General features: G+C 44.0%; 1 protein-coding gene across 3 annotated transcripts in view; it reads right to left on the reverse strand.

Annotated features, from left to right (window-relative positions):
• The window catches only part of IFT122 (intraflagellar transport 122), a 335,375-nt gene that overhangs the window by 123,986 nt on the left and 188,642 nt on the right, over positions 1–22,747 (reverse strand). For all 3 annotated transcript variants that reach the window (XM_029601417.1, XM_029601416.1, XM_029601414.1), the window contains 2 exons: positions 7,498–7,669; positions 5,793–5,895 (listed from right to left, as the gene is read on the reverse strand). In XM_029601417.1, the coding sequence (XP_029457277.1) occupies positions 5,793–5,895; positions 7,498–7,669 (275 nt within the window). The remainder of the gene's footprint in view (positions 1–5,792; positions 5,896–7,497; positions 7,670–22,747) is intronic.

Genomic DNA, 22,747 nt, shown 5'->3' on the forward strand with positions numbered 1-22,747 from the left:
ATTGGTATTCTCAAATACATGATATGTCCATTACAAATCATTCAAAATACAGTTGCTAGACTATTTAACAAATAGTTCAAGTCATGAACATCTCACTCCAATTTTAAAACAATTGCATTGGTTACTCATATTCTGTATTCAATATTAACTGGGGTTAATCATTCACTCCTTAATGTTTAATCTACATTCACCTTGGGCAAACGAAATTATGAAATTCTACACCTCGGCAAGATCACTTCACTCAGCAACCAAGAATCTCCTTGACATTCCCTTGCCAAAATTAATACGCCTTGATGAAACACGAGAAAGAGCTCTCTCAGCAGCAGGTCCAATATTTTGGAAAACTCTCCCTTTGGAATTAAGAAACGGTAACGAACCGAAGATATTTTAAAAATACCTGAAAACCCACCTTTTTAGGATCGCCTTCAATGAATAATGTCTTATTTGACTCTTTGTTTTAGGATTATTTTGATTTTATATTTTATGTTCATATTTTATGTTAGTAACAATTTGATATATATTCATTTTATGTTGTGAAATATTGTGAGTATACTATTGTAATCTGCCCTGAATGTAAGAAGGGCAGAATAGAAATATCTTAAAAAAATAAATAAATAAATTGTCCTGCCCTGTTCATATCCCAGATCAATCCAGACAAGAGGGATGTACCTAAGCCCCTCTACACTGGATGGGAACCCAAAAGTCCTGTGCAAAACATACTCTCCCCAAAATCTGCCTCTTCTGGTACTCGAATGTCCAGATGGTAATGTTTGGTAAAAGTGTGTAGTGAAGACCACATCGCCACCTGATAAATCTCCTGCAGCGATACCAGATGACTTTCCGCCCAGGAGGTTGCCTGCGCCCTAGTAGAATCTGACATAACCCCTCCAGAATTGATTGACCCTTACAAAGATAAGCTGAACCTATTGCTTCCTTCAACCATCGTGCAATCGTGCCCTTGCAAACCTTACATCTCTTTTTTGCTCGACTGAACAGGACAAAGAGATGTTTCAATCTCTGAAAGGCTTTCATTACCTTAAGTTATCTCAACAAAACTCACCTAACATCCAATAAGTGAAGCTACTTCAATTGTGGCATGTTGGACGTTAAGTGCGGGAAGGCTGGAAGCGTCATCGTCTGGTTGAGATGAAATGAGTAAACAACTTTTGGTAAAAAGGAAGGAACTGTACGCAATGATACCATGTCCTCAGAAATAGAAAAGGGTCTCTACACAACAAGGCTTGAAGCTTCGAAATCCACCTAGCCAAACAATTGGCCATCAAGAAAACTGTCTTCAGGGTGAGATTCTTCAAAGATGCTCTTCTCGGTGGTTCAAAGGGAGAGCCACAAAGAAGCCTAAGAACCAGATTACGGTTCCACGACATACACATCATCCGGACCGGTGGGGTAAAGAGCTTCACCCCCTTCAAAAAATGCATGACATCCAGATCAGACGCCAACGGCCTCCCCTGCAGCTTACCTTGAAGACAACCCAAGGCTTCCACCTGCACTTGGAGTGAATTATAGGCTAGCCCCTTTGCCAAGCCGCTCTGCAAAAAAAGCCAAGAAACATCCACCTGCAAAGGCTCCAGTCTGTGCTCCACACACCATGACTTAAATACTCTTCACACCCGGATATAAGCCAAGGAAGTGGAAGGCCTTCTCCTATGAAGCAAAGTTCAATCACTGGTTCAGAGTATCTTTTCAAGCGAAAACGTTGCCCCACAAAAGTCAAATCGCTAGACAAAATTGATCCGCCCATTCCAAAAAGATGGGTTCTTGTTGCAACAGCCCATGCAGATGAGCTAAGCGAATGGGACCATCTATAACGAGCTGAACCAATTCAGCAAACCACAGCCGCTAAAATCATCCTTCCTGGATGATGTTCAATGCGGCACAACACTCAGCCTATGAGTGGCCACGGGGGAAACACATAGAGCAGAAGCTTTGTCGGCCACAGCTGGACCAGAGTATCAATTCCTTCGGAGCCGACTTTCCTCCAATGGCTGAAAAAACGATCTACCTTGGCATTTTCTTGAACTACCCTACCTGGCCTGGATAAGGGCAAAAGCCTCTGCCGACAACTCCCTCTCCACTGGATCCAGCTGCTGATTGCTGAGATGGTCTGCCTGCACATTTTCCACTCTGGCCACGTGAAACACTGCTACTCTCGCCATATGAACAATTCCTGGACCTCCTGAGCCACAAGACAACTCTTTGTCCCACCCTGCTAATTGATATAAGCAACCATCATCGCATTGTCCGAGAACACCCGAACTGTCTGTTCCTGAATCTGCGGAAGAAAAGCAAGAAACACCTTGCGAATCGCCCTTGTTTCCAATGGTTGATTGACCAGACCGCTTCCACTGGTGACCACTTACCTTGGGCCGTCCTTCCTTGACAGACTGCCCTCAATCTCTAAGGCTGGCATCCATGATCACCACCACCCAGTCCGACACCTCCAGGTCCACCTCTTTCTCCAAATTGGAACACGACAGCCACCACAAGAGACTAGACCTGGAGGAAAGGCTGAAGAGGTTAGGGCTGTTCACTTGGAGAAGAGACGGCTGAGGGGAGATATGATAGAGGTCTTTAAAATCATGAAAGGTCTTGAACGAGTAGATGTGATTCGGTTATTTACACTTTCAAATAGTAGTGAGTGACGACACTCCAACTCTGACTTCACCTGGATGAGTCAGTTGTCCAGGAATGGATGTACCAGGATCCCTTCCCTCCTGAGAGCTGCCGCCAATACCACCCTCACTATCGTGAACGTCCATGGTGCAGTCGCTAACCCAAAGGGAAGAGCCCAAAACTGAAAGTGCTCCCCTAGCACCATGAACCGCAGGAATCTCTGTTGGTCAGATCATGTAGGAATGTGGAGGTAGGCCTCCATGAAATCTGATGCCAGAAAATCTCCCTTGTGAACCGCTGCTATCACCGTCCGCAGCATCTCCATACGGAATCGTGGCACTAACAGTGCCACATTGACCTTCTGCAGACCGAGAATGGGCGAAAAGGTCCCCTCTTTCTTCGGAACCATGAAATACACGGAGTACCTTCCTAACTTCTATTCCTGAGGTGGAATCAGAACAAAAGCATGCAGGTGTTGCAGCATCTGTAATGTGTCCCACACAGCTTCTTGTTTGACATGGGAAGCGCAACGGGAGACCACATAGGCCTCTCTGATCAGGTGAGAAAATTATAAAGCATAGCATTGGTCTGTCGTGATCCTGGTCCACTCCTCGTAAAATAGGGTTAGTCTCCTCCTGACTGTCTATACGGAGAAGAGGACCAGCCTGCCTTCATTGGCTGGCCTTACCTTCTCTGGCCCCTGGCCAGAGCCATTACAGGCAGGTCTACACACCCCCTAAAAGGCCTGCTGTCTTCCCGAGCCCTGCTTTTGCATTCAAGATATAGAATTCCTGTTGAAGTGAAACCTCCTTGCCTTTCAAAAATGAGAGCGTTGTGGAAAACTCATCTTACTGGACTTATCTCCAGGCAACTTGTTCCCTTTTGACTCCCCAAATTCTTCATTAGCTGTTCCAGATCCTCTCAGAATAAAAGCTTTCCTTTAAAAGGGAGATTACACAGCTGTCCTTTAGACTACACATCCGCGACCAATTTTGCAACCACGAGAATCTCTATGCTGCCACCACTGAAACCATATTCCTGGCCAATGTCTGGACCATGTTGTATAGGACATCCACCGCATAGGCCATGTTCGCTTCCAACCGGGCAACCTTTCTAGAATCAGTTGCAGCTGTCTTCTCCTGGGTCTTCTGCACCCAGCACAAACAAGCTTGCTGCATCAGGCTCCCAAAGATTGCTGCCCAAAGGCTTAAAACTGAGACCTCAAACAGCCTCTTCAAAAGAATCTCCAACTTCTGATCCTGCACATCCTTCAACACGGCTGATCCTGCCACAGAGATGGTCGTCTTCTTGGTCACGGCTAACACCATTGCATCTATATTTTGTTCAAGAATGTCGGTATAGAAAAATTCTAAATAAATAAATAAATAAATAAATCTATCTTTGGAAGTCTCCAAAGCTCAAGGTCTGCTCCAGCAAGGTCTGCTCCAGCAAGCACTTAGCCATAGCCCTGGCTATCTTAAGGCCCACCTCAGGAGATTTCCACTCCCTGTCTATCAACTTCTTCACCTTCTTTGGTAAAGGAAAAGCCTTAGGAGGCCCATGCAGTCCAAGCAGAGCAGGGTTCACTCCCTCGTTATTCGAATCCTCTTGCGTGACTTTAATCCCCAGGTCTTCAACACATTGTCGCGGTGCACAGGATTGCTGCTGACAAGGGTAGGAGACAAACATTTCCACGCAGGAGAGACACTTAATCACACCCGACATTTAACCACCTCCAACAGTGCCCCAACTTGGTCTAGCGCCGAATTGCTGGTGTTCCTGCTCACCTGTGCCCTTGGCCTCCTGGCTCACAAGCAGCCCTGCTGCCTCGCTCCTACCTTACAGCAACAGCAACCCAAAAACCAGGCAAGGAGCAGAAAGAATACTTCTCTGTTTTTGCATGAAGTTGGCTGCCGGCTGAGGGTGAAAAGGAGAGAGCGACGGAATCAGGACTCCTGGTTTTCCCTCCCTTTGGGAGATAAGGGCCGAGTCAGATCAGGGATATCCAACCCCCCACTTGCCCTGCTCTATCCAAGGGATGGCTCACGAAGGAACCTAACACCACGGGGAGCAACATTTTTTTTTAAAGTCTTTTCTTTTTTTTTTTAATTTCAAACTCCAGACTGCAGGTTTAGTACCTCTACTGGTGACAGAGAAATACTGAGGGACTGCAGGTGGCACTCTCTGTTATGTAGCAGTGCCTGAAAAGTTTTTATTCTCTGCCTCCATCTGCTGGTAGGGATGCAAAACCCACTTGTCTGGACTGATCTGGGCTATGAAGAGGAACATGGTGCTTACCGGAATGCATTCCTGGCATGACAGCACAGATGTGCGAACTTGTGATTGTGTGATGACATAGCAGAAGTTCTTGGAAGTAAGCACTGGTAACTTTTCATGATATATAGTTAGGAGCCTTTGTTTTCAGATTTGATTTTTCCTAGGAATTTATCAGTGTTTATTAATACAAACCAAAATTAGAGAAAATCAAATGGAAAAAAAATCAGTTTTTTTCCACTGATTTTCTCTCATTTTTGATTATAATAAATTCTAATAAATTCCCAAGAAAAATAAAACTGAAAATGAAGATCCCTAGGTATAGTGTAATACTGACTGCCACAGAACCATATGTTGTGCAACTTCATTATCAATATACCATGTGGCAAAAAACTAGATGCTTCAAAATATTCAGGTGAATTTTCAAAGGAGTTACACATGTGAATGTTAAATACTATTGCAGCAATTTGTAAAAGCCATTTACCCACATTTAGTGCACTTAACATGGGTAAAACCTATCTACTGTTAAATGGCATATATTGCAGAGAGTTTCGAAAGACCACTTACACATTTAAAGTTAATTTACACGTATAAAACCCAGTTTTAAGCATGTACATGCTTTTGTAAATCAGGCCCAAAATGTGCTAGGTTACAAATTGTATTTTTGCTTGAAAAGTTTGAATAAAACATAAGTTATAAAAAAGAATGGTTTGTGAATCTGCATTAAAGGCAAAACAGGCTCTTCAGAGGACTGCCACTTCCTGCCTGGTTATAGTAGCATCCACCAGAAATGCCCTGCCCACTGCTCAGTTTGGTTATTATTTTCTAGGATCTCTCAGCGACAGGCTGCGCTCTGATCAGAGGAAACTTGGAAGAATTCTTACCCTTCTGTGCTTCTTCAAATCTGTCATTCTCAGCCAGCCAACAAGCATAAGGCATGTACACATCATCTTTAAACTCCGGATGCTTCTCCACCAGGGCGAAGGCCTGCCAAGGGAGAAGGCATGTCTTATCATACCATGCCCAAATTGCGCATAACAGATATTTCCTTACACAGAACATCCTGGTGAATGTTAATATTCTTATATGAGAAGAGTCGGGTAGAAATTGAGCTTCCCTGTCATAGCTTTGCTGATGTACCTCAAGACTCGTTTTTGTGCTGTATGCAGTGCAATCAGAGTCTACTGCTGAAAAATTGTGTGCTGAATTGTGTCAAACTATGTAGGGTCTGGAATACACACAAGTGACCAACAGAGAAGGGTGATAACTCTGAACACACAGTGCCCAAGCTAAACCTGACCTCCAGGCCCTCTAAAGTAAAGGAAAAGAGAGAGTCCTAATCCACTGAGCTCACAGTGGAACAGTGCAGCAATGCATTATGGAAACATCACGTTCATTAGTCCGGCCATTCCAACTTACACACAAGTCACTCAATGCATGCCTGTCAGTACACTGCACTTATGCATGTACATCAGTCTATTCATGCATAACTGTTGGTAGTAAAGGACTTCATGCTTAACTCCTTCAGTGTACCATCACTTACACACGACATAGCTGACCGTGCTTGCAAACAAGTCTTAGAGAAAAGGAAGTACAGTGTTTATAAAAAAACGCATTTGGAGCATCTCTGTTCTGCCCAAAGGAACGTGTTTATTCTGAAAGTTAATTAAGCTTATTGTTGCAGTACTACTAACATATGTCTTTAACCATGGATATCAGTCAGCTCAAGAAAGTCTATAATATCGTAAGAAAAATGAAGATATAAATCTCTTTATTGCCATCCCTTGTACTGGTTTTCTTTATCATGAATCTTGGTAATCTAGACATGAAATCCGATTTATTATAAGTATTACTGCAGTTCTCTCTAATGAGAAGACTCTAGAGGAGTCTCTGATGTGTTTTCTTCAGAGCACGATTTTATCCTCTCCTGGGATTCCAAGATGTTTTTTGCCCTCCTCGCAATTCTTTATTGAAATGAAAAGGAGCAGAATTATTTTTTTCATTATACTTCTAACTTGATTATACACCTTAGAAAGCTAATGATCACTATCTCTGTAATAACAGCTGTGCTAACTGCTGTCATAGTAACTGTTAGTTGGCACTGGTTGTTTGGTTCATTTCTTTCCTATTCTTCACAGGTCTGCCTTGGACTGAAATTCAATGGAGAGGTGACTAATGTGGCAAAATGTAAGCATATTAACTATTTTGCCCTAATTTTTATCAGTAGGTGACCAAATCACCTCCAAGCTTCACAATTTCTAGTGCTCTGCTTAATAGACTAAAATGTCCAAGGCTTGTGAAATCCAGCAATTATATGACTTGTGATGATTTTGAGGGATTTGGAAAGAAACAGATCTGCTAAGTCATTCTAAAACTTTGTAGTCAGGGAGGGATTGTCCAATATAGTGTACTCCTAACTAGTTTACCCACCCCTACTCCCAATGTTTAGTTTGATAACCTCATTTTCTCATGCAGGGAAGAGCAGGTATACTCTCGAATCTCTTGCAGTGGGATGTCTGTTCTTGGCACGAGTACCTTTTATGTTTCTAGCAGGATCATCCCTCTAGTATAAGGTCCAGTTGTTCTCACCTCATCCCAATGTTGAGTTTCTACATGGAGCTGAACCAATGCTTTTAGATCTCCGATCTTCATGTAGGTCTCTGCTGCATAACCATGGTGTTCAAGCTTCTTAAAATAATGTGCGCACTTTGACAAAGGTTCACGTTCTGCTTTATCAAGTTTCCGGGCTATATCAATCAACCTATAAATAGGAAATCAACAGTATGATTCTCAAAGAAATCAGTCAAAAGGGCACAGAACTCAATCCTAAGATACATGTGGGGATGGAAACTCCAAGTGAATCAACAACATCCTACAAAATAGGCAGAATCCCCCTTAACTCTGTATTCCATTACTTTTTCATTGCACTGTCAGTTTAAAATTCTTTTATTTGCCCACATTTAAGATATATGTTTGTTTTCTCTCCATGGACAAGCACAACATACCACCACATAAGGTGAGTGATGCCAACAGACAGTGCTGAGTTAGGTCATTTTTCTCTTAAAGCCCAGAAAGTTCAACTTTGCTTTCCAAGCATGCACAAGCCTTCTGGCACTTGCATCTCTGCATGCAAGTCTCTTCCACCCACTTTCGTCCGCTCAGTGAACAATTGGGAAGCTGTCTCTCTCTCTGTGTCACTGCGAAATTCCAGAATATCTTTGGAGAAAAAAGGGAAAAGCTTGTTCAAAAAACATTTAACAATGTGGACACAAACTGTCCATATTGGCTTTATATTCCCTTTATTTGAAATGCCTCAAACTGGATCATGATTCTGTTAATTGTGACCCATGCAGGCATATGTCCCTGAGTTCACTAATTTACCGGGAACTCCGACTCAAATATAAGCACCCTAGCACATCAAATCAAAATAAATCAAAATAAAGTTGAGAGTTGGCAGCAGCAGTACAGACAATGATGCTGAAGTACCGATGCCTGGACACGCCAGTCTAAAAGGCATAGTGCCGAAACATTGGTGTCGAGGAGTCGGAGTTGAGAACCATCTGCATTGAATAGGCACCGTGCAGAAGCACCAGCACCGAAAAAAACCTAGCACACAACTGTGGGCAGAGAAGCATGGGTGAGGAGATTCACCAGCACTGAAGAATCACTGGCACAGGAGAAATGCACTGCGTAGCCAAAGCCTTGGCATAGATGTGTTTACATACCGTAAAGATTCCTACGAGTCATCCAGCCTATGAAACAATACAAGGCATTACCAATGCATGATGCTCTAATGAAAGTCTAAGCTAAATTCTGGAAGATACCTTTCACTAGACCACTAGTGGCAAAAATGTTCTGGACATGAGAGTGAAATTCCCTCATGACTATTACTGTGGAATCCACAATGAAAAAAGCCAAGAAGGCAAAATCTTATTCAAATTCATCACAAGGTCACTTGTGATGAACACTTGATCAAGAACACGCGATACAGTGGGAAAAACGGTGTATCAAGGTGCTATCTTACAAGCCAGAATTGATGTGCATCAGATATAAAGATGAAATTACTTCTTACCTGATAATTTCCTTTCCTCTAGGAAAGGCAGGCCAGTCAACACAAGTGGGTTATGCACTCCAACCAGCAGATGGAGACAGAAATAAACTGACTCGCTGATGTCACTCTTATATAGTACTGCACTATAAGGGGGTTGACATCAACCTGCCAGTACTCCTGGAAAAGCCAACTGTGGACAACTGAACAACACAAACTATAACAAACATTTCCTGAACTCACAAGAATTCTTACTTTTTTTTTTTTTTACTTCCAGGAGACCAAGAAGCATTGGGCTCAGGAAAGGAAATGCAATAACAATAGCAAGAAAAGGAAAATCCTCAATTACCCAGATCCTCATTGATCAGAAATTTCTTATTGGCCTCCAATTTCTGTTGTTAATAACATCCCTGAGAATAGACAAAACAATTTAGAAGCAGCATATGCAGCCCAGGGTGGGACTGTAGACTAGCCTGTCTGTCCTAGAGGAAAGGAAATTATCAGGTAAGAAGTAATTTCACCTTCCTCTTCGTTCAGGCAGGCCAGTCCACACAAGTCGGATGTACTAAAGCTACTCCCTCAAAGGGTGAAAGGCTGCCTGTGCTCCCATAAAGATCACCCTTGCAAATGATGTATTCTTCTGTGCTTACACATCCAAACGATAATGCTTTGAGAAAGTATGCAAGGAAGACCACGTCGCTGCTCTATAACTCTCCAATGGAGATAGCAATTGTAACTCCATCCAGGACACCACCTGGGCTCTAGTAGAATGAGCCCTAATTCACCTGGGCAAAGGCTTCTCTACCACTACATAGGCCGCCGTTACTACTTCCTTTATCCAACTTGCCATTGTAGCTTGTGAAGCTATTTCCCCCTTCTTAGCTCCACCATAAAGGACAAAGAGATGATCCGTTTTCTGCAAAGTGTTGATAACCTTAAGATACTGCAACAGATGCCACCTTACATCCAAGGGGCACAAGACACAAAACTCTTGCTCATCTCAAGACCTGTCCAAAGACTGTAAGGAAACGGACTGATTTAAGTGAAAATCCTTAACCACCTTTGACAAGAAGGAAAGCACAGTTCTAATCTGCACTGTGTCCTGGATAATCAACAAGAAAGGCTCTCGACACAAAGAAGCCTGAAATTCCAAAATCATCCTGACCAAACATATAGGGCCGGATTTTAAATGCCCTGCGCACGCCGGCGCGCCTATTTTGCATAGGCCGCCGGTGCGCGCACAGCCCCGGGACGTGCGTAAGTCCCGGGGCTTCGTAAAAGGGGCGGGGAGGGGGCGTGTCTGGGGCGGGACCGGGGTCAGGGGGCAGTTCAGGTCGGGACCGGGGGCGTAAATCTGGCAACAAAGCTGGGTGGGGGGATAGGTAGGGGAAGGGAGGGGAAGGTGGGGGAGGGCGAAGGAAAGTTCCCTCCGAGGCCGCTCCGATTTCGGAGCGGCCTTGGAGGAAACAGGCAATGCGTGCCGTGCTCGGCGCGCGCAGGTTGCACAAATGTGCACTCCCTTGCGCGCGCCGACCCCGGATTTTATAAGATACGCGAGGCTACGCGCATATCTTATAAAATCCAGTGTACTTTTGTTCGCGCCTGGTGCGCGAACAAAAGTACGCCCTCGCGCAAATTTATAAAATCTACCCCATAGTGACCAGGAATACCATCTTTGAGGTTAGTAAGCACAATGAAAGCTGTTGAAGGGGACAAAAGGTGGCATCCACCAAAAAAGAAAAAAACAGATTCAGACCCCAGAGCAGCATTGGGATATGTAACTGTGGTTAAAAGTGTTTAACTCCTCTCAAAAATCTAGCAACGTCCACATGTGAAAAGGGAGGTCTGACTTGAACTCGTTCTTTATAACAAGCCAAAGCAGAGAACTGCACTTTGAGTGTAGTGAGGGCCAACCCCTTAACCAAACCTTCCTGTAGAAGTCTAAGATAAAAGGCACCCCTGCGCTGAAGGGGTGACACATTCGCTCCCTACACCAACTCTCAAAAACTCTCACATAAGCTAAGGACATGGAAACCTTTTGAGCTTGCAACAAGGTGCTCACCACCAACGAGGAAAAATCGCGATTCAACAGCCGAGCTCTCTCAAGGGCCAAATTGTAAGACAAAACTGATCCAGATTTTTGTGTAGGATCAACCCCTGATGCGGTAGGTTCCTTTTACATCGGCAATCACAATGGCCTGTTGACTATCAGATGCTGGCGATCCGCATACTACGGCCTTTGTAGCCATTCCGGGGCTACCAGAAGCACTAAGCCAGGATGCCACACAATCCTTTGCAGTAGCCTGCCGATCATTAGCCATGGGGAAACATATAAAGCAATTCATCCTTCAGCCATGTCTGAATGAGATCATTGATCCTGAGCGTTTTAGGGTCCCTCCTGCAACTGAAAAACCACTGTACCTTTTCATTGTCATGGCTCGCCATCAGATCTAAGAAGGGACGATCCCACTGAGAGACGATGAGCTGAAAGGCTTCATTTGTCAGTTCCCACTCTCCTGGATCTAAGGCGTGACAGCTGAGATAATCCGCCTGAACACTGTCTGCCTCTTCGATGTAAGCGGCCGACAGTGCTTGAAGATACTGCTCCACCTATAGCAGCAGTTCATCTATTTCCAGAGAAACCTTTTGACTCCGTATTCACCCTTGATAATTTATGTATGCAATTGTGTGGTGTTGTCCAACAACACTTTTACTGCTCTTCCACTTAACTGGTCTGCAAACCTCAAGAATGCCAACTGAATCATGAGCCTCCAGCTGACTGATGGACCATCCCATCTCCTCGGATGACTACTACCCCTGCGCCATTAGCTCCTGGCAGTGGGCTCCCCAGCCCTATAGACTCGCATCCATAGTGTCTCCTATTCAAACGGGAATCTCAAAGTCCGCCCCCTTGGCGAGATGATCCCTCTGCATCCACCATAGTAACTTCCACTTCACCTCCAATGGAAGGGATAGCCGTACCATTTATTCCTGAGACTGAGGATTCCACCAAGACAGCAACCTCCTCTGAAATGGGCATATATTCGCCCATGCCCATGGAACAACTTCCAATGTCGCCACTATAGATCCCAATGTCTGCAGATAATCCCATACCATCAGATGAATCTTCGCCTGCAGGGCCCATATTTATCCCCAAAGCTTCTAAATACGTTGCTCCGGAAGGAACACTTTGCCTTGTGCCATATCGAACTTGACTCCCAAATATTTCAGAGTCTGTGTTGGCTGTAAATTGTTCTTGGCTAGATTTTCTACCCAATCTAGTTCCTGTAGCAGCTGGACCACCCTGTGAGACATGATCTTGCTTTCTACCAAGTCTACAATGACAATCAAAGTCTACATTGACAATCAAACATCACAACTTCCAAACACCCAACAGAACTACCAACCAAATCCATGAAATAACTTGTCACCAACCAGCACCAAACAAACCCTTCTCACACAAAAATGAATTTTTTCTGGACTATAAAAAAGATTAACTTTTCATTTATAATATGTATCCTGTTATACCTTAATTCACAATTGTTAAGAAAATACCTTTTGAATCTTGTAAATCGTTGTGATGGCTTCACCGAATGACGGTATATAAAACTCAACAAATAAATAAATAAATAAATACCACTGACCTGGCTCTGATCAATCAGTCATTTAGATAGGATGTACCAAGATACCTTCCTTACTAAGGTCAGCTGCTACCACCATTACCTTGGAAAAGGTTCAGGGCGCTGAAGCAAATCCGAACAGCAAAGCCTGAAACTAATAAAGCCAACCAACCACCGTGAATGACAGGAATCACCGATGTTCCTCCCATACAGGTATATGCAGATAGGCCTCCATCAGATCGAGAGACACGAGAAACTCATCTTGCTGCACTGCCATAATCGCTGAGCACAAGATTTCCATTCCGAAGTGGGTCATGCACAAAACCCTACTGACTCCCTTGAGATTCAAAATAGGGCGAAAAGTACCACAAAATGGAATATCGACCCATACCTTCCAGCCCCTTTAGGACCGGAACCATAGCCTTTAGTTCGATCAGCCACTGTAAGGTGGCTTGCACAGCTGCTTTCTTTTCTACAGAGTTGAATAGAGTTGAATGGAGAGACCGGTGAAATTCCAGGGCATAGCTGTATCTCACCACATCCAGGACCCATTGGTCTGAAGTAATATGAATCCACCTTCGATAAAAATGAGACAGCCACCTATCTCTGGAATCGTAAGATGGACCCCTAAAGCCTCATTGCGAGGAATGGGAAGCCCCAGAGCCAGAGTTTCCATCCTTCCCAGTCCTCTTTGCTTGAAAGGACTGAGATCTCCCAATGGAGATTTTTGTGTTTCTGAACCTCTAGAAGAGCAAAAACGTCAAGAGTACCAAAACCGAACTCTAGAGAAGGAGGAGCAGGGAGTTGACTTCTTATCCTCCAGCAAACATGTAATCTTGGGGTGCCCCATCAATTTGCCATTTTCTCCAATTGCTCTGCGAACAAAAGGCAGCACTCGAAGGGTAACTTGGTTGTTGGATTTAGAAATAATATCAGCCAACTGGCTGCACAACCACAGGTGTCTAGCTGCTACTGCCGATGCCACTCCTTGAGCCACAGTATGCACCAAAGGGCCAATGCAATACAGTGCGCTCAGCCGAGTGCACTGTTAACCCACAGTTGGACGTGGGTTGTAGAGGTGCTAATTAATTCCCTTAGTGCCTCTACAAGGCGCATCCAACGCAGAGTGAATTTAATAGTGCTCATCACATGCAAATGCATGTAAATGAGGCTATTAGCTATTCACTCCCTATGCAAAAAAAAAGTGCGTCTAGCACGCACATTTAGTGATCAGAAATTAACGCCTGCCTGAAGCAGGCATTAATAGCTGAGCGCTCATTAAACCAGTTCAGAAAAAAAAAAGAAAAAACTGGTGGAGCCAAGATGGCTTCCAGAGAGGTAACGCTGTGAAGCTGTTCCTGTGATTTCGATTTCTAATCTTTTTTCCTCGGTAAAATAATGCCTCCGAAATGAAAAGGAAAGCTAAGGACTTACCCCTCTACTCCTTCGCAGTCTATGGGACAGAAAACCATCACACAGTGTATCGAAGGAGCAGTGAAGAAGGAACTGAGAGGTCCGGCTGTTGGGGCACAGGGAGGAGAATGTGACCCGACCTCGGAAGAGTTATCCCTCAGTCTGCTAGACATCCGGCTGCCTCCGGCAGAGCGGGGAACATCGACGCCACGTTCGGATCGAGGCCCCGGTGGGGAGCTGCGAGAAACCCGAACTGAGGGGGCTGCAACGATGGGAACCCCCGTGCCTCCTGGAAATATCGGAGAGTCGACAACTGGAGATGGTCTGAGACGAGGAGAGAAGGAAGGGGTAAGCTCAGAATCACTTAATTTAAGTGTAGCCACTCCAAAACCAGAGGTAGTAACTTTGGACTCGCTATGGAGTCTAACCTCGGCTTTAGCAAAGTCAATTTCTGATTGCTCTGCGAAGATAAATTCTGTATCCCAACAGATGGAAGTATTAAATAAAAACTTTGAAGGACACAGACTGGAGATATCAGAGAAAATAATAACTTTAGAAAATGATGTGAAGAAAATAAAGGAAGTCCAAGTGAATATAATTTAAGACTGTGGGGCAGTAAACAGAAGAATTGAGAACATCGAAAATTCTCTGAGACATTTAAATCTAAGGATAATAAACTTTCCAAGGGTGATCGGAGAAATCCCTAAAATTACCTTAAATCGTTACCTAGTTGAAATATTGGATATAGCTCGGGAGAAGATCCCCCCCTTAAAAAAAGTTTAATTCCTGCCAGTTCGGAAAGTACAGCCAAGCCAACAAATGCCACAGAACATATTGGAAAACTTAACAGATTTCCTTGAATCCTCTGATTACGAGATAGCTGAAAGATCAACGCTGTTAATTTCGTTTTTTAATTAAATTGATCAAGGACTAATCATGAGGGTATATTTTAAGAAGATCAAGGAAACTTTTATGGGATCTTGGTTAAGAATTTTCCCAGACTTTACAAAAGTAACTCAAACTAAACGAAAAAATTTTCTTGCTCTGAAACCAGATGTAATAGCTATGGAAGCATCATATATCTTACGGTTCCCGTGTAAATGTGTGGTGAAATATGAGAATAATAGTTATATATTTTACCACCCTGAGCAATTGAAAAACTTTGTTGAAGCCAAAAGAGCTCTACTTTCTTAAAGTAGTAATTATTGATGTCATATAGTAATTAGCTGCTTGTTCTGGATAACCAAAGATTTTGGATAAATATGTTTTTCCTTTAAATTCTCCTTTAACTTGCATAGCACCACCCCCATTAACTGTTTGGGGTCTAATATGTTGTAAAGTGTTGGGAAGTACATATTACGTGTGAATATGATATTGAGATTATATTAATTTCTTTGTACGAACAAGATACATGTTTCAAAGTTCTAAATGCTTTGTATTTTGTTTAAAACTTAATAAAGATTAAATTAAAAAAAAAAGAAAAAACTTTTCTGTACTGCCTCCTACTTAATATCGTTGCGATATCAAGTAGGAGGAAAAACTAAAGTAAATCAACCAAAAAAAAAAAAGTTAAAAAAAAAAAAGCACCGGCAATCGGGTGCAGGAAACGGACGCTCAATTGACAAGCGTTTAGGAAAACCAATGCCGATAAACTCAGTGTCTGTTTCCTAACCAGCGGACAGCCGATGCACTTGGGCTCTCCTTGGCAAGGAGGTGCTAGGGGCGCACAAGCAACCCTAACACCTCCTTGCTAACATGATCCCCTAATTTAAATATTGCATGATGCCCCCGGGATGGGTTAAGAAATCAGGTGCTGACTGCTCAGTGCCCGCTTTCTGTGCAAAAATATTGCATCGGCTCCAAATTAGCTCCTGGCTTTAAGTAAAGTACTGATTATCCTGGGTCAATCGCAAACTTGCCTGAGCTACCATGCAGCAGCAAGCGAAGACCTGCAAACTCATGGCCATCACCACGTAGGCTTGCTTCAGGATAGCTTCTATTCTCCTACCCTGAGCATTCTATAAAGCAGCTCCATCTTCCAATGCAATCATGGTCCTCTTAGAAATGGCACACAAGAGGCCCTCCGCTTTTGGGAAATGCAATTGATTCTTTGCTTTAGGGTCCAGGGGATAAATTTCTGCCAGTGACTGAGCCCACTTAAAACTTGCTTCTAGAGCGCTCCACTCTAAATCAATCATCTGTTGAATTGCTTCATGAATAGGGAAAAAACATGACACCTTGCGCAAACTGACCATAATGGGGGTCTTTCTTCTGCGTCTAAGCCGAGTCCGCCTTGTCTGCCTCCATTCCCAGCACTTTCAGCATTTGATACAACAAGCCTGGCAACTCATCCCGATGAAATAACCACAGCATAGTTCTGTGCGGTTCCATATCTGGCAGGATTTCAAACTCTTCTAAAGTCACTTCTCCCAAGACACCTGGAGAAGGGCCAGACTAACCAAAGGAATCATCCAAGAGAGCACCGACCTCATCTTCTACCACCTGATCCCACTCCCCTCCGCTGCTTCCTCTGTCTCAGATGGGGAGCGGAAGGACTGATGCATTTCCAGCTTCTTGGGGAGGATGGCCTTGGCTAGGGTTTCCTTTTGCCCCTGCACACAGCCCTTCCTGTCCTTTGCAAAAGGTCTGCAGACCCTTGAAAAATTCTGCCTACGAGAATGATGTCAGATCCATACCTGGTACTATGGGATTGGACAAAGCAACCTCCAAACCACTGCTTGTAGCTCCTGTGGGGATATGCAAAAAGGGTAGAGGGGAGAGCTCTTCTTCATCCAGGGGGAGTCAATGAGTTCCCTCCCTTGGTGGGTGTTCCCCCTCTGCCAGCCTCTCCACCTCTGAGGAAGAGGCCCCTGCGGAAGTAAAATCTGCTGGTGGCAGTTCCCCTTGAGCATCAAAGCACTTCTGGCACCAGCTGAGGAAGAGAGAGACATGGCTGCACTGCCCGCATATCGGCAGTGCATATCGGAAGCTCCTCCTGCGCTTGCTGCCCAGCGCCATGATTGACACACACGATCCTGCTGCAGCCTGAAATGGCAGCTGTGTCCCTCTGCCATGTGGAAACCACGTGCTCGACTCCGCTGGCACAGTAAATAAACTGCCCCAAGAAGATGCAGCGGTGCTGCTGATGGCTCAGGAGGCTGCATCTTTTGTTTTGTTTTTTTTAATACTGAAAAGTAACAGAGATTGTCAATGAAATATCACTTATTACAATAATAGTCATAAAGAAATGTATCTGTAAACTCTCAATCTCAAATTTTTATAAGAAATATGAGGGGGAGCCAAGAAAGAAAAAAAGGAGCTCAACTCATAAGAAATAAACTAGATATCTCCTAGAATCAGGCGCATTAGAGCATTTCCACACCATACTATCAAGACTGAACTTCCTGGACATATGCATCTAGAAAAGACCTTAATTGTACAGGTTCAAGAAATACATAATTTTCATTTTGAAATCTTATTAAGCATTTACAAGGGTACTTCAAAAGAAATCTAGCACCACAATTTAGCACCTCCCGTCTCATTTCTAGAAACTTTTTTCTCCGATCTTGTGTAGATCTCATAATATCTGGGAAAACCCATACTTTATGCCCATGAAAATGGGCTGTTCTATTTCTAAAGAAGAACAATACTAAATTATGATCATATTCAAAAGCAAATGAAACAAATAAAGTTCCTCTAGCTGAAATTTCTGTTTCTGAAGACATTTCCAACAGCTCAGTTATATTCATAGATTGTTGCTCTTGTGGCACTGTTCCATTGGAATCCGGAGTCTTCCGTGGTATATAGAAAGCCTTGGTTACCACAGGCATGGTTTCCCTTGGAATTTTAAGACTTTCTGCAAGGAATGACTTAAAGAAGTCCACCACAGGAATTTTATGCACAATAGGAAAATTGAGTATCCTAAGATTCAAAAATCTCAGTGTATTCTCGATATTCTCAAGTTTCTTCATTGAAGAGCTTTCGAATTGAATTAAATTCGTTTGAATCTTTTCAATTGGAATAATTCTTTCCTCCATCTTTTCTAATCTCTCTTGCTGTAAACTCATGATTTTCTCAGTATCCATTCCTTTTTTATTTGATTCCAGAAATGCTTTAGTTAAAGAAGTTATTGTCGACTCAATGGATACCAAGGCATTCCAAATGGTATCTAAAGTCACAGTAGCTGATTTCTTCAAAGAAAAAACGTGTCCAGGTATTAATGAAATGGCGTCACCATGGGTCAATACTTCGATGTTACCTCCTGCCGGTACAGACTCCTTAGGGAGCACAGGCCTCATCGTGCCTCCGGGCGTCAAAGCTGCCCTCACTGATCTTAGGGTAGTCTCTCTCCCCTCCTCCAACACTGCATGCGGAAAGGCCAAGGCCTCTCCGTCCACACCCAGTGTTCTGGGGTCAGCGCCAATCCTCCCCAGGGACTCAGATGGCCCCTCCCCCCCCCACCACCACATCCAAACCTTGGGGTGGGGAAGGTGTATCTGGCGCTCCCGGGCTAAGCGAGATTTCCTCGGCCAAAGTGGGGGATCCGAGCTCCTGGTCCTCCCGTTCAGCGGCCCTTGCTTCCGGCGTCTGTGGCGTGGACACGAGAAAGCTATTAATCTTCTGTTGTCCCATCAATCCAAACTCCAATTCTGGAAAATTATCTCTCACTTTCGCCTTATGCTTGGTATGCAGCATTTTTAACAAGCAATTCTTAGCTGAAATATTGTAAAAAGAAATCGGGACAGCAGAACAACTCTCTCCTGCTCCCTATGCATCTGCCATCTTCTGCCTCTTTCGTTTTGATTAGCACTGCTGCTCCTGCTCCGAGTCATGCACTGAACTTTTTTTTTTTTTTTTTTAAAGTTCCACAAACTTTGCTTTCTGCAGCCATTCTGTATTGTCCTGACAAAGGAAAAGAGAAACGATGCATGCAAACTGAAAACCAAGAAGACGAAGGGGTATTTGAGACCAAGGCTTCCTACTTCAGCTGGAAGCAACTTTGGTGTCTACGGAGGAAGAGAGCTAACAGCCTTCATCACCAAGCTTCCCCAGTATTTTTTCTTATCCTCCAGCAGGAATTGTCTCAAGGACTTTCTGCTCAGCTGAAGGAGGGAGTCTGGCTATCACCTCAGGAGCTCTTCAGCCAACCTGTCCCAGTCCTGACAGGCCTACATCCAGAGTAGATATGTATGTCCACCATCTGCTGGAGATGGAGAATACTAGCAGGCAGATGTCGGTGCAGTACTATAAAGAGTGACATCAGCAAGTCAGTTTATCTCCATCTGCTAGTCGGCATGCATAACCCATTTGTGTGAACTGGCCTGCCTGAACGAAGAGGAATGATACAATATTTTTATAACAACATTAAGAAATTTCAGGAACAAACAAAGAAGATACCAGTCAAAGAACAACATCCCTTCAAGGAAATCATGGCACATGCCAAATATTGTGCTAAACATATTACAAGGTTAATTTAGGACTCTTTCGATACTGCTTCAAGGGTATCTGTAACAGTTATTGCAGCAAGACTAGTGTAGCTAAAGGCATCAGGCCTCAAAGATGATGTCCATGAAAAACTGGCAGATACATATTATACAGGTGATAATTTTTTTGGAGATAAAGTAAAAGACAGTTGAAGCAATAAAAAACCAGAATTCTGCTCTTTAGTCTCACTTCTTCTCATCAAGATGCATCAACACAACGGCGATACAAGAAGAACCTTACAAAAGGGCATACATCTACTCACAAAGGAAAATATATGATCCTTACTATTTCTATAGACAAGGTGCAATATTCATACATCAGCAACATCAGCCACAGCAGCAAAGTCAGCAGGTACAATCCAGGCAACAGAATATTATCAGATCTCAACAGAGGCAAAACAATTTGCCTCCTGTGAGATTCACTTAGTCCTTTCGACTCTGATCAAGCATACTTACAAAACCCATTTCCAAACCCGGAAGTAAGGGGCAAGTTCAATTTTTCAAGAAGAACAAGTCACATAACATCGGACAAATGGGTTTTGAAAATAATAAAATACAAGATATTTTCTAAACTTCGAAAGCTTGCCTCCTTCAAATCCCCCAATTTACCATCAACATTCATGAGATCAGTTATCAGCTCACCTACAACAGAAAGAGTTGGAGTTGCTTCTTCAGACAAAAGCAATTCAACCAGTTCCTCAATCTCAAAGGGGAACAGGGTTTTATTCCAGATACTTCCTGATTCCAAAAAAAGGAGATCGCCACCTAATTCTAGATAACAGAGATTAAAATATCTAAAAAAAGAAACATTTAAGATGAACTCAATAGATAGATTACCACTCCTCTAAATAGGGAACTGGCTAGTATCTTTGGACTTGAAAGATGCCTATGGATACATCCTAATCAACAGAGTTCACTGAAAATACCCACAATTCACCCTGCAAAATCATCACTACCAAAGTCTTGCCTTTCAGTCTCGCAGCCGCACCCACAGTATTCACCAAATGCCCAGCAGTGATAGCTGCTCATCTATGAAAACAGAACATACTAGCTGTAACGTTTGGCCAATCATGGGATGACCCCATGACTAGCCGCATTCACCCTGGATGCCACTAACCAGCCCCAACGCTGCCATTGCATCTGCCTCCGGCCATTCTGTGCCGACTCCTAAGGCACGTGCACGTGCTCCTGCGCAGCTCTTAAAGGTCCCGCAGCGGGAACCAGGACTCGGCGCTCCCTAACGACATCAGGCCTCTTGGGCCACTTAAACCCAGCTGGAGCCATAGATCATTGCCTCAGCAACAGGTCCTCCTAGCAGTGTGTGCTGCTTGTTCCCGTACTTGGCTTGCTTTTTCTGTGCTTCGTTGTTCCTGCCTATGTGCCTGCTGTTTGCCTTGCCTGGTTGTGCCCTTGCCTTGCCCTTTGTACCTTGTCCTTTCCCTGCCATGCCCTGTTTCTCATTGCCTTATCCTATCTGTTCTGTCCTGTCTTGTTCCTTGGTGTCTCGTTTCTGTCCATCCCGTCTTTCTTGGCCTGACTTCCCAGTTCTGACCCCTGCTTGGATCCTGACTACTCTCTGCTCGCTGCTTGCCCTGACCCTTGGCCTGGATCCAGACTCCGTCTTCTCTCTGCCTGCCTTGACTCTTGGACTGAATCTAGATAGTCTCTGCTCGCTGCCAGCCCTGACCACTGTCTACACCCAAACTCTCTCTGATTGCTCCTTGAGGGACAATTCTGGTCGCTGCATCTCAAAAAAGATATAATTGCGATGGAGAAGGTACAGAGAAGGGCTACCAAAATGATAAGGGAATGGAACAGCTCCCCTATGAGGAAAGACTAAAGAGGTTAGGACTTTTCAGCTTGGAGAAGAGACGACTGAGGGGGGATATGATAGAGGTGTTTAAAATCATGAGAGGTCTAGAACGGGTAGATGTGAATCGGTTATTTACTCTTTCGGATAGTAGAAAGACTAGGGGGCACTCCATGAAGTTAGCATGGGGCACATTTAAAACTAATCGGAGAAAGTTCTTTTTTACTCAACGCACAATTAAACTCTGGAATTTGTTGCCAGAGAATGTGGTTCGTGCAGTTAGTATAGCTGTGTTTAAAAAAGGATTGGATAAGTTCTTGGAGGAGAAGTCCATTACCTGCTATTAAGTTCACTTAGAGAATAGCCACTGCCATTAGCAATGGTAACATGGAATAGACTTAGTTTTTGGGTACTTGCCAGGTTCTTATGGCCTGGATTGGCCACTGTTGGAAACAGGATGCTGGGCTTGATGGACCCTTGGTCTGACCCAGTATGGCATTTTCTTATGTTCTTATGCTCTGCTGGCCCCTGGAACCCAAAGATTCAACCCGTGAGAAACAGGGCTGGTACAAGTGAAGTTCCTGCCCCTGTCCCAGCAAGGGCATGTAACATGGGACATGTAACATGGGTAGAAGTAAGCTCTATTGAGCAGGAACTGTCTTTTTTATGTGTTTGTACAGCGCTATGTATGTTGTGTAGTGCTATAAAATGTTAAGTAGTAGTAATATTAGTAGAAACTACTTCAGAACAACCCTCAACTTCAGAGTCCCATCTTGTGTAGTGGTTTGTTGTGCTTGCCCACAAAGAAAGGAAAATTGGTTCTTACCATATACTTGGTACTTGAACAACCAAGGCTTCCGGTGTAATTGCTCAGTATTCTTGCAAAGAATGAAGTATCAAAATCTGTGAATCTGCAAGAACAAGCTTCGAGAGGACAGAAAAGAAAGACAAACAGGGAAGGGCGTCTGGACTGATCCTTCGTACTACAGGAACGAATATTAACAGGTAAGAACTAATTTTCCTTTCCCTGTATGTACCCAGATCAGTCCAGACAGTGGGATGTACCAAAGCTTTCCTATCCCAGGTGGGACCATGACAGTCCTGCTCGAAGCACTTGCCACCCAAAAGAGCCAAAAATCCGGAGCCTGTACATCCAGAAGGTAGTATCGAGCAAAAGTATGAAGGGACGTCCATGTGGCGCCCCGCAAAACTCGTGCGTGGAGACTGATTGACTCTCCGACGAGGAAGTAGCTCGAGAACGCAACGAATGAGCCTTTAAGCCCTCCGGAACCGCCCGATCTTGGTAAAGCGAGGCCAAGGAAATGGCCTCCTTCAACCACCGCGCAATAGTGGTCTTAGAAGCCGGTTTGTCCCGATTGGGAGCACTCCAGCGAACAAAGAGGTGGTCCAAGACCCGAAAGTCATTGGTGACTTAGAGATACCTGAGTAGGACTCGTTTGGCATC

This window comes from Rhinatrema bivittatum, chromosome 4 (assembly GCF_901001135.1).
Source record: "Rhinatrema bivittatum chromosome 4, aRhiBiv1.1, whole genome shotgun sequence".
NCBI lineage: Eukaryota > Metazoa > Chordata > Amphibia > Gymnophiona > Rhinatrematidae > Rhinatrema > Rhinatrema bivittatum.